Source organism: Stenella coeruleoalba, assembly GCF_951394435.1.
Source record: "Stenella coeruleoalba genome assembly, chromosome: 8".
Lineage (NCBI taxonomy): Eukaryota > Metazoa > Chordata > Mammalia > Artiodactyla > Delphinidae > Stenella > Stenella coeruleoalba.
Window position 1 is genome coordinate 53,278,393 of NC_137154.1, and position 15,832 is coordinate 53,294,224.

Genomic DNA, 15,832 nt, shown 5'->3' on the forward strand with positions numbered 1-15,832 from the left:
TCCCTAGAGAGTGAATCACATTTTCCTGGTTCTTCATATATTGGGTGATATTGCAGAGTACCCTGGACATTGTGAGTGTAATTTTGTGGAATCTCTGGAGTTTGTTGCTTTGTTCCAAAGAATATTGATGTTCTAATTCTAGCGGGTAGTTAACTTGGTTAGGCTCAAACTGTCATGCCTGCAATGGACATTGCCTCCGATTTCAGGTCATTACTCTCATCCTTAGGCACAGCTGCTCTCTGTTTGCCTCGTGCAGATATGACTTAGGATTCAGAAACTCAGATTGAATTTAAACAGAATTTGGGGTGCCCCATTCTCTGGCTTCCTCCATTCTGGTGGCCTTGATTGCCTAATCTCTTTTCCCTGGTTGCTCCTGCCAGAAAGATAGTTGTCTGTCTGTTGGTGTTTAACCATAGATGCCCTCAGGGAGAAGTCACAGAAAAGGGGAATTTCACTCCTCCTGTTGGTTGTTTGCGCCAGGTTCTGAGTTTACCCCCAAATCTGCCTGCCATTGATCAATTTTTAGAACCCTCATGTAGTAGCTTTTTGTATCTGATCTAGAGTCTATAGCTGTTATTTATGGAAGGACCAGTTTGATAGGTACTTATTCTCTATATCAAACACAAAACTCTTGTATGTTTTATTATTACATATATTTTTGCTTTATCTCCCTAGCTGGACCTGGGTTCTAGGCCTGATATTGCCACTGAGTCTATGAAATTAATGGATTGGATTAAATATTTTCTAAGGAAAATTTTGCCCTTTCTTAATGGCTGAGCAGGTATAGGTACAATAGAAACAATCTGTAAATGACATTTTAAAGCAAATTTGTTAACTTATAGGACAACTGCCATAGTTCTAAAACTTTTTTTCAGATTGTTAATTATTTCCATTTTTGGTGGGAAAACTAGTATAGATGAATAATGCCCTAAACCACTCAAGACCCCTTTATACTCTAAATATTGTAAAGATCTCAAAGAATTTAGGGTATATCTATTGATAATGCCTAGGTTAATAAAAGACAGATGAACCCTCACATTTACTTCTGCAATCAATCTGTTGTGATATCACAGATCTTATAGACTGAAAAACTCCACTATACAGTTATGAGAAAATGAGAGTGAAAAAGGGAGATAGCAGCTTAGTATTATTATGAAAGTATTTTTGATCTCACAGACCGAAATGGTGTTAGGAATCCTCATGGTTTCCTGAACCATGCTTTGATAGCTTTTGCCTAAAAAGCCCTTTTGGCTCCAGCATAATATACAAGAAGAAAATTGTTTAATAGGTCATTTACAGATTGGTGTGTCTTACTGAAAAGAATCTTTAGCATTGTCCATCACTGTCTTTGTAAAGATGCATAAAAAGGAGTATGCTTGCAAAGAGATGAATGTATCTGTGATTTTCAGATCATAGACAGTGTTGTATAAAAACACTAAAATCCAATCAAAAGTGATCCTTTGGAGATGTACATATGACATTAACTATACTTGGAGTAAACAGGTAAGTAGAATGTAGAAACCATTAGAAGATATTATACTTATGGAATATTAAGATCTTTGAGTACTTAGATTCATTTGAAAGGAAGCAGAACCAGATTCCACTTGGTCAGGGTTTGTTTACTCATCAGAAATTAGAGCCAGCAATCCTGGTTTTGAATGACTTGATTTATTTCTGTAAATAGGCCAGTTTTTGCACATGGACCATAACACAAACACACTGTACACACATCTTCCTGTATTAGTTTAGTGTTTAGACTAAATTGTATCCTTAGTTCTTTGATTCTAGTAAACATAACCCAATTTGAGCATGTACCCTGGAATAGAGCAGATTAACCCCCCTACCTATGCATATCCCTGTGTTCTTCGAAGAGTTGTTTTTCTTTTCTATTTTTTTTCCTCTACCAAGGTAGAATCTAGTTTACATATTTTTTGGAGAAATTCGAGTTAAGGAAATTGAACACATCTCTTTGTGGAAAAAGACTGATTCCTAAGAATTTGTATATTTTTTCCGTCGGTGATGTAAAAACACTGATCACACTACTGGATTACCGAAGAACCCCAAATTGTTTCCTCATTCCTCTTTCTTTCATGATAAGCAGCCTCACTGACTTTTGGTCTTTGTTTTTACAGGGAGTTGGCGGGGCAAAATGGCTTTTGTCTCCACTGGACCCAAGCTCTTAGAAAACAGAAACTGTTTCTCATTTATTTAGAAGCACATAGTAGGCCCTTCATAAATATTTGATTCATTCAGAAAAAAATTGCTTAGGAGTGTTTTATATTTCATAGAGTTTTCCAGTCAAATATAATAATGATGATTGGAAATAAGCTTTACTGCTTGAATGTGTTTAACAGATGATCATACCATCTGTTCAGAATCAGTATTTCAGAGATGAGGAAGAAAGCACTTTGGGTGAGAAACAATAGCTGTAAAGTACTTTCCACACAACTGCCAAAAGTCATTTTCCATGCCCATTGCCTCAACAAGGCCATACCATTACTCATCTCACTGAGTACCCATGCTTCCTCATTGTCTGTGAATCAAATAGAGGTGCTGAGTTTTTTCTTTTAAAGTTTTCCACCAGCTCATCCCAGGGCTTAATAACCTATTCAGTTTACTTAATGAATGTTTTTTTTCTCCCCATTAAAATTTTACTTAGTATATGTCTTAAGAAGGAGGCTGTTTGGTTAAGATTTTTGTCATGGAAAATGATGGAAAGCATATTATTGACACTATTGATAAAGACTAGGCGAGAAGGGTACATACCTTCATAGTGCAGTAATTGTGTGTGAATGCAAACACATGCAGGCACATATATGTTCATTGTGGGGGTAGGATTTCAGATTTTATCTGGAGGCAAATTGTGGCAAGGTATTTGGATTAAAAAGGGAGTCAGAGTAAAGTTTAAACCATGGCTTTGTAGGTTGAAGTAGGAAATATTTTTATGGAAAGATAAGTTAACAAACTTATTTGGTAAACTTAAATGTATCTTTGGTAGAACATGTCTGGGATTTGTTTTATTAAATGAACATTCAGTAAAATTGACTTTTTTGAGGTACAGTTCTGTCACTTTTTAAAAAATGAACTTTGTGTTTTAGAGTAGTTTTAGGTTTACAGAAAAATTGTGCAGAAAGTACAGAAAGGCCCCCCCCCATTTCTTTTGTTATTAACATCTTATATTAGAGTGACACATTTGTTACTATTGTTGAATCAATATTAATACAATATTATTAACTAAAGTCTGTAGTTTACCTTCGGGTTCACTCTTTGTGTTGTATAGTTCTATGAGTTTTGACAAAGGCACAGTGTCATGTATCCACCGTTACAGTGTCATACAGAATCGTTTCACTGGCCTAAAAATCCTCCATGCTTCACCTATTTATACTTTTTTCCCTCCCTCAGAACACCTGGCAACCACTGAACTTTTTACTGTCTCCACAGTTTTGCCTTTTTCGTAACAGAGTTGGAGTCATACAGCATGTAGCTTTCTCAGATTGGCTTCTTTTACTTAGCTATATGCCTTTAAGGTTCCCTCATGTCTTTTTAATAGCTTTTCATAGCTCGTTTCTTTTTATTGCTGAATAATGCTCCATTGTTATTGGATATGCCACAGTTTATCTTTTGACCTATTGAGGTACATTTTGGTTGCTTCCACGTTTCGGCAATTATGAATACAGCTGCTATAGGCATTTATGTGTAGGTTTTTGTGTGAACACAAGTTTTCAGCTCATCTGGGTAAATATCTAGGAGCACAATTGCTCGATCATATAGTAAACCTATGTTTAGTTTTGTGAGAAACTGCCAGACCATCCTCTAAAATGGCTATACCATTTTGCATTGCCGTCAACAATGAATGAAAGTTCCTGTTGCTCCACATCCTTGCCAACATTTAGTATTGCCATTGTTTTGGATTTAAACTATTCTGATAGGTGTGTAGTGGTAATCTAATTGTTTTTCATTTTTTAAATTTATTTTATTTTATTTTTTGGCTGCGTTGGGTCTTCGTTGCTGCTCACAGGCTTTCTCTAGTTGCAGCGAGCGGGGGCTACTCTTCGTTGTGGTGCGCAGGCTACTCTTTGTCGCGGTGCATGGGCTTCTCATTGTGGGGGCTTCTCTTGTTGTGGAGCACGGGCTCTAGGCACGCTGGCTTCAGTAGTTGCAGCACGCGGGCTCAGTGTTGTGGCTCACGGGCTCTAGAGCACAGGCTCAGTAGTTGTGGCTCACGGGCTTAGTTGTTCCACGGCATGTGGGATCTTCCCGGACCAGGGCTCGAACCCATGTCCCCTGCATTGGCAGGCAGATTCTTAACCACTGCGCCACCAGGGAAGCCCCTATCTAATTGTTTTAATTGCAATTCCCTGATGACTTGTGATATTGAGAATCTTTTCATATGCTTATATGCTTATTTTCATATGATAATCTCTGTATCTTCTTTGGTAAGGTGACAGTTCAGATCGTTTGCCCATTTTTTAATTGGGTTGTTTATATTTCTATTGTTGAGTTTTTAGAATTCTTTGCATATTTTGTATTCTATTCTTTATCAGATAAGTGGTTTTCAAATATTTTCTCCCAGTCTGTGGCTTGTCTTTTCATTCTATTAATAGTCATTTTTGCAGAGCAGAAGTCTTAATTTTAATGAAGTCCAACTTAACAGTTTCTTCTTTCATGGCTCATGTGTTTGGTGTTGTATGTAAAAAGTCATCTCCAAGCCTAAGGTCACCTAGGTTTTCTCCACTGTTATCCTCTAAAAGGTGAATAGTAATTATTATTTCACATTTAGATCTGTGATTGATTTTGAGTTAATTTTTGTGAAAGATATAGGTCTATATCTAAATTTTTTTTTGTTGTTTGTTTGTATGTGGGTGTCCAGTGGTTCCAGCACCATTTGGTGAAAAAGACTATCCTTTCTCCATTGAATTGCTTTTATTCCTTTGTCAGAGATTAGTTGACCATATTTGTGTGTTTCTATTTCTGGGCTCTATATTCTGTTCCACTGATTTGTTTGTCTATTCTTTTGCCCATACCACATTATCCTGATTACTGTAGTTTTATGGTAAGTCTTGACAGAAGATAGTGTCAGTCTTCCAACTTCGTTCTTCTCCAGTATTTTGTTGGTGATTCTGGGTTTTTTGCTTTTCTCTATAAACTTTAGAATCACTTTGTTGATATCCACAAAATAATTTGCTGGGATGTCACTTAATCTATAGGTCAAGTTGGGAAAAATTGATATCATAATAGTGTCTTCCTATCCCTGAACATGGACAGTTTCTCCACTTATTTGGGTCTCCTTTGATTTCTTTCATTGGAGTTTTGTAGTTTTCTTCATATAGATCTTCTACATAATTTGTTAGATTTGTACCTAAGTATTTTATTTTTTAATACTAATATAATTGATGTTATGTTTTTAATTTCAAATTCCCATTATTCCTTGTTACATAAGAAAGCAGTTGACTTTTGTGTATTAACCCTGTATCATGCAACCTTGCTATAATCACTTGTTAGTTTCAGGAGGTTTGGGGTTGGTTTTTTGTTTTTGTTTTGTCAATTCTTTGGGATTTTCTACATAGACAATCATATCATCTGTAAACAAAGATGACTTCATTTATTTCTTTCCAAGTATACATAGCTTTTATTTCCTTTTTTTGCCTTATTGTATAGCTAGGACTTTCAGTACATGTTTAAGAGAGTGGTGAAAGGGGACATCCTGTGTTGTTCTCCAACATAGGGAGAAAGCATCTGGGTTTTCACCATTAAGTGTTTTGGCAAATATTAGTAGGTTTCTTGGCAAGTATTCTTTACCAAATTGATGAAGTTTTCCTTTATTTCTAGTTGAATGTCACATGCTTTTTCAGCACCCATTGATATGGTTATATGATTATTTTTTTCTTTAGCCTGGTTGATGTGGTGAAATCCATTAATTGATTATTGAAAGTTAAACCTGTCTTGCATACCTGGAGTATAGTTCATTTGGCCATGGTGTATAATTCTTCTTATATGTTGATGGATTTGATTTGCTAATATTTTGTTGGGGATTTTGTACCTATGTTTATCAGAAATACTGGTCTGTAATTTTCCTTTCTAGTGATGGCTTTGGTTTTGGTGTGAGGATGATGCTGGCCTCATAGAATGAGTTAGGAAGTTCTTCTGTATTTTGGAAGAGATTTTCAAAAACTGATATAATGTCTTATTTAAATGTTCGGTAAAATTTACCAGTGAAGCCATCTGGATTGGTACTTTCTGTTTTGGAAGATAATTAATTATTGATTTAATTTCTTATATATATATATATATATATATATATATATATATATATATATAGGCCTATTCAGATTGTCAGTTTCTCCTAGTGTGAGTTTTGGTAGATTGTCTTTCAAGGAATTGATCCATTTCATCTAAGTTACCAAATTTATGGGCATAGAGTTGTTTATAGTATTTTTAATTATTCTTTTAATGTCCATGAGATCAGTTGTGATGGCTCCTCTTTCATTCTTCATATTAGTAATTTCTGTCTTTTCTTGGTTAGCCTGGCTAGAATTTTATCAATCTTACTGACCTTTTCAAAAACACAGCTTTTGGTTTTGTTTACTTTGTGGTTTTTTCCATTTAATTTATTCTTTTTGGAGTTCACTAACTTCTTGAATCTGTAGATTTATTTCTTTTGCCTAATTTGGGAAGTTTTTAGCCATTATTTACTACAAGTACTTTTCATTCCTGCCCACTTTCTCCTTTCGTCCTGGTACTTGATGATACAAGTGCTAGATCTTTTGCTATCATTCCACGGATTTCTGAGGCTCTGTTCATTTTTATCTCTGTTGTTTAAATTGGGTAGTTTCTATTGTTTGATCTTCCAGATTAAAGATTCTTTTCTCTATTTCCTGCATTCTGCTGTTGAGCTCATTCATTGAGTTTTTTATTTCAGTTCTTTAGGTCTTTACTTTCTTTATTGAGATTTTACGGGTTTTTTTGGTCAAGAAGTTCTATATTTTTGTTTCAAGCATGTTCTTAATTTCTTCTTTTAAATTAATGTTTATTGGAGTATAGTTGATTTACAATGTTGTTTTAGTTTCTACTGTACAGCAAAGTGAATCAGTTATACATTTACATATACATATATCCATTCTTTTTTACATTATATTCCCATATAGGTTCTTAATTTCTATTGAAGCATTTTTGTGATGGCTACTCTCAGATCGTTGTCAGATAGTTGTAACATGTCTACTTGTCTCAAGTGTTGGCATCTTTTGATTATCCTTTTTTATTCACTTTGATATCTTCCTGGTTCTTGATCTGATGAGTGATTTTTGATTGAAACTAGTACATTTGGGGTATTATGAGTCTCTGGATCTTATTTAAACCTTCTATTTTACCTGGCTTCCTCTGACACCTCTGGTAGTGGAAGGAAGAGGCACCATCTCATTACTGCCAGGTTGGGGTGGAAGTCCAAGTTCCCCAAGAAGCTTCCATTGACGCTCACGTGGCAGAGGAGTGTTTGTGTGTGAGTGTAAGAGGGCTTGTTAATGCTGACTAGGAATAGGAGTTCCAGCTGCCCACATAGGGAGTAAGGTGGTCTCAATAGCACTGCATAGTAGTGAAAGTTCTGACTCTCTACTTGGCCTCCTCTGATATTACCCAGCAGGAAGGGAGAAGGTTATCTTGTTACATCTGTAGTGAGGCTGCAGGCTCTCCCTGTGGTATCCACTGACATTATAGGGGGCTTGGTTAGTTACTGTCTGGAAGGGATGAAAGCACCAGGTCCCTGCTTGGCTTTCTCCAAAATCTGTGAAATATTAGAGCACCTATGTTCAGCTTGGTAAGGATGGAAATCTACTTTTTGTTTCTATGGATTTGCTTATTTCGGTAATTTCATATAAATGGAGTCTGTGGCCTTTTAAAACTGGCTTTTTTTTAGTTAGCGTAATGTTTTCAAGATTCATCCATGTTGTAGCATATATCAATACTTCATTTCTTGTTATTGCCAAATAATATTCCATTGATATATACCACATTTTATTTATCTATTCATCAGATAATGGACATTTGGATTGATTTCATTGTTTGGCTATTATGAATAATGCTGCTATGAACATTCATATTTACATTTTTGTATGGACATGTTTTTTATTCTTTTGGGTATATACATATGTCTAGAAGTAGAATTGCTGGGTCCTAAGGTAATTCTATGTTTAACATTTTGAGAACTCCATTTCTTTTTTATTATTAATTTGTGTCTTATTGTATTGTGGTGTTAGGAAAGAGGCCTGAGATATTTTATAGTGTCTTTTAGGTTCTTAGAACTGTTCCCAGATTTGAGATTTTATTTCTACTCTGTTCTTTGCTTACATCTGTATTCTTTCCATTAAAATGACAGGTGCTGATAATTAAGTTACTCAAGAGATCTATAAGTTACATGAATATTAAAGTGCTTTAAACCAGTCACATTTTGAAACATTGTGAATGCGCAGTTATTCGTAGGAATAACTTTTATATTCATAAATTTACCTGTACTTTTAATTATTTAGAAAAAAGAAAGTGAGTGCCTGCAATTAAAAATTTTGGTGCTTCGAAATGAACTGGAAAGACAGAAGAAAGCTTTGGGACGGGAGGTGGCATTACTGCATAAGGAACAAATTGCGTTACAGGACAAAGGTGAGTAAAAACACCATACAAACAGCCTAGCCTCCACATTCAGTAATTTTCCTTTCTTTTTCTCCATAGGCTCAAATAGTCATCTTTGTATAAATATACTAAAACAATTTTTTAAAAATTTTTGAAGTATTTTGAAGTTAATACGTATAGTATAGTGTATACACGCACAGACACACTTCACATTTTCACAATGAACACACCTGCATAAGCAGAATCTCCATCAAGAAACAGAGACAAGGACCCCAGAAGCCCAGAAGTTTCATGTCCTCTTCCATTCATGGCATCTCTAGCCAGACTAACTACTACCTTGACTCACTATACCATAGATTGGGTTTGCCTAATTTTGAACTTTATACACATAGAACCATATAATATGTACATTTTATGTGCTGGCTTTTGTTCAACATTTTGTTTGTAAGATTCATCCCTACCTGAATGTAATGTAGTCTTAGTTTATTTTTGCTGCCAGTAGTATTACACTGAATGAACATGTATTTATTTATTCTTGCTTTTGGCATTTCATTCATTTCTAGTTTGGGACTATTACAGGTAATGTTTCTGTGAATGGTATAGTACATGTTTCTTAAAGAAGTTTTTTAATGCATTTCTTTTAGATACAAACCCAGGAGCAGAATTACGTAGTCATAGTATATGCATATCTTCAGCTTTAGTAGGTTGTGTCCAAACGTTTTCCAAAGTAGTTGTGCCAATTTACCTCTTCTTCATCCAGCAGTGTATCCTCCATCCTTGTCAGTGTTTGGTACTTTCTGTCTTTTGTATTTTAGCCTTCCTGGTGGGTATGTTGTTAGTGTCTCCTTGCAATTTTAATTTTGATTTCCCTGAAGACTAACGAAGTTGAACACTATTTCGTATATTTCTTGCTGATTGGGATACATTCCTTTTGAAGCACCTGTTAAAAGTCTTTTGCTGCTCCCCCCACCTCTATTGGTTTGAGTAATATTATTTTTTGATTATATATTATGGGTATGGTTTCTTTGTTTGAAATATGCATTGAAAATATATTCTCCCATCCTGTGGCTTGCTAGTTCACCCTTTTGTGATACCTTTACATGAACACAAGTTCCATTTTATCAGTCTTGTCTTTTTTAGTTAAGGTCTTTTGTGTCTAGTTTAAGAAATATTGGTCTATTTTAATGTCATAAAGATCTTCTGTGTTTTCTTTTAAATGTTTACTCTTGAACTTTTTACATTTATGTCTATAATTAATCAGGAATTGATTTTTTTGTGTATGATGTAAGATAAGAGTCAAGACTCACTTTTTATATATAGTCAATTGGCCCAGCACCATTTATTGAAAACCATCCTTTCCCCATCACACTGCTGTTTCTCTTTTGTCATAAATAAGGTAAACATATACTTGTCTGTTACAAGACCATCTGTTCTGTTTCACTGAACTGTTACTCTATTCTTTTGCCCTTATCTTACTGTTTTAATTTCTCTCATGTTATATTTGGTCTTGCCCTCTGTTAAAGTTCTTCAGCTTAGCTGTTCTTCAAGATCACCTAGGTTATTCTTGTCCTTTTGCATTTTCATGTGAACTTCTACACAGAAAAGAAACCTTATTAGGATTTTGATTGGGAATACATTTGATATATTTACCAACACAATTGGGGTTAATAGACATCTTTACAGTATTGAGTCTTCCATTCCAAGAAAATGGTATATGCCTTTGTTTGTTAGATCACTTTTACAAAATCTTATTGAAATAAAGTAGTTGTTAGCAAATGGATGTTTTCCATGATTCACTGAATTTATCAATATTTCTATTTTTGATGTTTTATGATAACTGTTATAACTATCTTTAACTTTTATTTTCTACTTGTTGCTGATATATGGAAATATGAATGATTTTTTTAAAGTAGTATTGATTTTATTATATGTGCAAAGAAATGTTCCCTGGAAGTTTTATAGACAAATTAGCAATTCTAATGTTAGGGTAATGGCCCTGCAGCTGCAGCTCTCACAGTGATCGATTATTTATTTATTTATTATAAGCTAATTACATTTACAATTAAATTCAATTATACTATAATTAAATTGATTCTATTCTAATTATTTTATGACATAAGATAAGAAAATTACAGAAAGTTTTTTAAACAGCTTTATTGAGATTTAATTCATATACCATGCAGTTCATTTTAAAGTGTATAATTCAGTCTTTTTTGGTTTATTTATAGGGTTATACAATGATCACAGTCTAATTGTCCCTCCTAAAAGAAAATTCATACCCATTAAACAGTTGTTCCAAATTTCCCCTTTCATAAATCCTAAGCAACCACTGATTCATTTTCTGTCTCTATAAATTTGTCTTTTCTGGACAATATGTAAATGGAATCATACAATATGTGGTCTTTTGTGACTCACGTTTTTCATTTAATGTAACGTTTCAAGGTTCATTCATGTTGTAGCATGTGTCATTACTTCTTTTTTTAAAAATAAAATTCAATTACATGGATATACTATGTTTTATTTATCCATTCATCAGTTGATGAAAATTTGGATTGTTTCCAGTTTTTGCCTATTATGAGTAATGCTTCTTTGAACATTCATATATAAGTTTTTGTAAGGAAGTATGTTTTTATTTCTCTTGAATACGCCTGAGGGTAGAATTGCTAGGTCATGTGCTAACTGTTTAACTTTTTGAGCAATTGCCAGCTGCTTTTCACAGCAGCCGTAACCATTTTACTTTCCCACCAGCAATGTATGAGGGTGCTAGTTTCTCCATGTCCTCACCAATACTTGTTATTTTCTCTCTTTATTATTGTAGCCTTCCTAATGAGTGTGAAGTGGTATCTCATGGTAGTTTTTTTTTTTTTTTAATATTTATTTATTTATTTAGGCTGCATCAGGTCTTAGTTGTGGCACGCGGGCTTCTCTCTAGTTGTGGCTCACAGACTCAGTAGTTGTGGCGCATGGGGTCTAGAGTGTGCAGGCTTAGTTGCCCCTCGACACATGGGATCTTAGTTCCACGACCAGGGATCGAACCCGTGTCCCTTGCATTGGAAGGTGGATTCTTAACCACTGGACCACCAGGGAAGTCCCTCACATGGTAGTATTGAATCACATTTCCCTAATGGCTAACGTGCTTATTACAGTTGATTTTTGTATAATAATTTTACAGGCATACCTAATTTTATTGCACTTCACTTTATTGCACTTTGCAGATAATTGCTTTTTTTTTAAATTGAAGGTTTGTGACACTCTTGTGTTGGGAAAGTTTATTGGTACCATTTTTACAATAGCTTTTGCTCACTCATGTCTCTATGTTACATTTTGCTCACTCATGTCTCTATGTTACATTTTGGTAATTCTTGCAATACTTCAAACTTTTACATTATTATTGTATTTGTTATAGTGATCTGTGATCAGTCATCTTTGGTGTACAATTGTACTTGTTTTGGGGCACCACGAATCACGCCCATATAAGACAACGAACTTAATCGATAAACGTTATGTGTGTTCTGACTGTTGCACTAACTGGCCGTTCCCCTGTCTCTCTTCCACTCCTGGGGCCTCCCTATTCCCTGAGCCACAATAATTTCAAAATTAGGTTAGTTAATAACCCTACAGTGATCTCTGAGTGTTCAAGTGAAAGGAAGTGTCATACGTCTCTCACTTTAAATCAAAAGATACAAATGATTAAGCTTAGTGAGGAAAACATTTTGAAAGCCAAGACAGGCTGAAAGCTAGGCTCTTGAGCCAAGCAGCCAAGTTGTGAATGCAAAGAAAAGTTCCTGAAGGAAATTAAAAGTGCTACTCCATTGAGTACATGGATGATAAAAAAGTGAAATAGCTGTATTGCTAATATGGAGAACGTTTTAAAGGTCTGGATAGAAGATCAAATCAGCCACAACATTCCCTTAAGCCAAAGCCTAATCCAGAGCAAGGCCCTAACTCTCTTCAATTCTGTGAAGGCTGAGAGAGGTGAAGAAGCTGCAGAAGAAAAGTTTGAAGCTAGCAGAGACTAGCCCGTGAGGTTTAAGGGAAGAGGCGTTCTCAATAATATAGAAGTGCAAGGTGAAGCAGCAAGTGCTGATGTAGGAGCTGCAACAGGTTATCTAGAAGATCTAGCTAGATAATGAATGAAGGTGGTTACACTAAACAACAGAGCTGCAGTGAAGACAAAACAGCCATATACTGGAAGAAGATGCCATCTAAGATGTTCATGGCTAAAGAAGAGAAGTCAATGCCTGGCTTCAGAGCTTCAAAGAACAGGCTGACTCTGTTGTTAGGGGCTAATGCAGCTGGTGACTTTAAGTCAAAGCCAGTGCTCGTTTACCATTCTCAAAATCCTAGGACCCTTAAGAATTATGCTAAATCTACTCTGCCTGTGCTCTGTAAATGGAAAAAGAAAGCCTGGATAGCAGCACACACCTCTGTTTACAGCATAGTTTACCGAATATTTTATGCACACTGTTGAGACCTACAGCTTAGGAGAAAAGATTTCTTTCAAAATATCACTGCTCATTGATAGTGTACCTGGTCACCCAAGAGCTCTGCAGATGTGGTGGAAATAGTAAGAGAACTAGAATTAGAAGTGGAGCCTGAAGATGTGATTGAAATGCCACAAGCTCATGATAAACTTAAACGGATAAGGAGTTACTTCTTACAGATAAGCAAAGAAAGTGGTTTCTTGAGATGGAAACTACTGGTGAAGATGCTGTGAAGATTGTTGAAACAACAACAAAGGATTTAGAATATTAAATAAACTTAGTTGATAAAGCAGCAGGGCTTGAGAGAAGATTGACTCCAGTTTTGAAAGGAGTTCTACTGTGGGTAAAATGCTAATAACAAACAGCGAGCACTGTATGCTACAGAGAAATTGTGAAAGGAAGAGTCAATCTATGTGGCAGACTTTATTGCTGTCTTGTTTTAAGAAATTGGCCATAGGGCTTCCCTGGTGGCGCAGTGGTTGAGAGTCCGCCTGCTGATGCAGGGGACGCGGGTTCGTGCCCCGGTCCGGGAAGATCCCACATGCCGCGGAGCGGCTGGGCCCGTGAGCCATGGCCCCTGAGCCTGCACGTCCGGAGGCTGTGCTCCGCAACGGGAGAGGCCACAGCAGTGAGAGGCCCGTGTACCGCAAAAAAAGAAGAAAGAAATTGGCCATAGCCACTCCAACCTTCAGCACCCACCACCCTGATCAATTAGCAGTCAACATCAAGGCAAGACCCTCTACCAGCAAAAAGATTATGACTCTCCAAAGGCTCAGATGATGGTTAACTTTTTTTTTAGTAACAAAGTATATTTTCATTAAGGTATGCACCTTGTTTTTTTAGACATAATGCTATTGCACACTTAATAGACTACAGAATAGTGTAAACGTAACTTTTATGTGTACTAGAAAACCAAAAACATCATGTGACTTGCTTTATTACAGTATTTGCTTTGTTGTGGTGGTCTGGAACCAGACCCGTGATATCTGCGAGTTATGTGTGTATATCCAAGGAACTTATTAATTCTGATTGTTGTTAGATTCTTTTGAATTTTATGTGTACAGTCAGTTCACCTGCAAATAATGGCATTTAAATTTATTTCCTAATATTAATGCATTAAGGGACTTCCCTGGCAGTCCAGTGGTTAAGACTCCACACTTCCACTGCAGAGGGGTGGGTTCAGTTCCTGGTCGGGGAACTAAGATCCCACACGCTACACAGCCAAACAAGAGAGAGAAAAATTAATGCCTTAAAATTTTTTTTCTGGCCTGATTGCACTGTCTAGTACATCCATTATAATATTAAATAGAAGTGGTGACAGTGGATATCTATGTCTCGTTTCTAGTCTCAGGGAGAAAGCTTTCAGTGTTTCACCGTTAAGTATGGTGTTTTATTATAAACTTTGTGGTTTTTATTTTGTGGTTTACATTTTTAACATCATTTCCTCATTTTGTCATTTTGTGTTACTATTTTTTAATGAATTTTTAAGAGTTCAGTATGTGAGCATTCATTTCTTTGTCTTTTCTTTCTAAAAATCTGTTTACTTGAGGTATAATTTATATACAGTAAAATTAATCAATTTTAAATATACAATTTAATAAGTTTAACTAATATAGTCAGACAAGTAACTGCCACGATGGTGAATGAAAGACATTTCCATCACACTAAAAATTTCCCCTTTCCTCTTTGTAGTCAGTTCATTCCCCTACCTTTTGACCACTGGCAACTACTGATCTGCTTTCTGACATCATTTGCCTTTTATAGAATTTTATGTAAATGGAATCATGTAATATATACTCTTTATATTTGGCTCTTTTTCACTTAGCATAATGATTTTGGGATTTATCCATGTGGTTGCATGTGTCAGGAATGAATTTCTTTTTATTGTTGAGTACTATTCCACTGTGTGTGTGTGGACACACACACAATTTGTTTATACATTTATCTGTATACTAGATTTGGTTCCTGTCTTGAGTTATTATGAACAAAGTTGCTGTAAATATTCGAGTAGAAGCCCTTGTGTGGGCATATTCTCTTGGTTAAATAACTAGGGGTAGGCTTGCTGAATGTATATAGTAAGAGTGTGTTTAACTTTATAAAACTGTTATGCTGTTTGGCATTCCCACTAGCAATGCATGAGAGTTCCATTTACTTCATATCCAAACATTTTTCATTTTAGCCATCCTAGGAGATGTATGGTTGTTTCTCATTGTGGTTTTAATTTGTATTTCTCTGATAACGAATGAGGTTGAACATGTTTTCCTGTGCTTATCTGTTATCTGTATCTTTTCTCTGGTGAAATGTTTAGATCTTTTCTGGCTGCTTTTTAAAATTTTTTCCCTTTGGGAGTGTTTGAGAATATCTTATTATTGATGTCTAAGAGTTCTTTATATACTCTAGATACATGTTATTTATCAGATACATGTTTTACATATTTTTCTCCTTAATAATGTCTTTTGAGTTTATTCATCATTTCTTTTTAGATAAACTTTGTCTTGTAGAAATCTTCGCTTAACTCAAGGACACTTAAGATTTTCTCCTGTTTTCTTCCAGAATTTTTATCATTTTAGTTATTAGATTTATGTCTGTGATTTATTTGGGGTTAACTTTTGTGTATGGTGTGAAGAGAAGAGTCTCCTGAACACTGTTGGGGCTCTCATTTGTCTACCTGCTCTGTATTGTGGCCTAGAAACACTCCCCACCCAGGAAGCTGGAGGAGTATAAGGCTCACC

The 15,832-nt window shown here is 35.5% G+C and overlaps 1 protein-coding gene across 4 annotated transcripts in view; it reads left to right on the plus strand.

The window, feature by feature from the left end:
• Window positions 1-15,832, plus strand: part of UVRAG (UV radiation resistance associated) — a 317,503-nt gene that overhangs the window by 147,104 nt on the left and 154,567 nt on the right. For all 4 annotated transcript variants that reach the window (XM_079928279.1, XM_079928281.1, XM_079928282.1 and 1 more), the window contains one exon: window positions 8,520-8,646. In XM_079928279.1, the coding sequence (XP_079784405.1) occupies window positions 8,520-8,646 (127 nt within the window). The remainder of the gene's footprint in view (window positions 1-8,519; window positions 8,647-15,832) is intronic.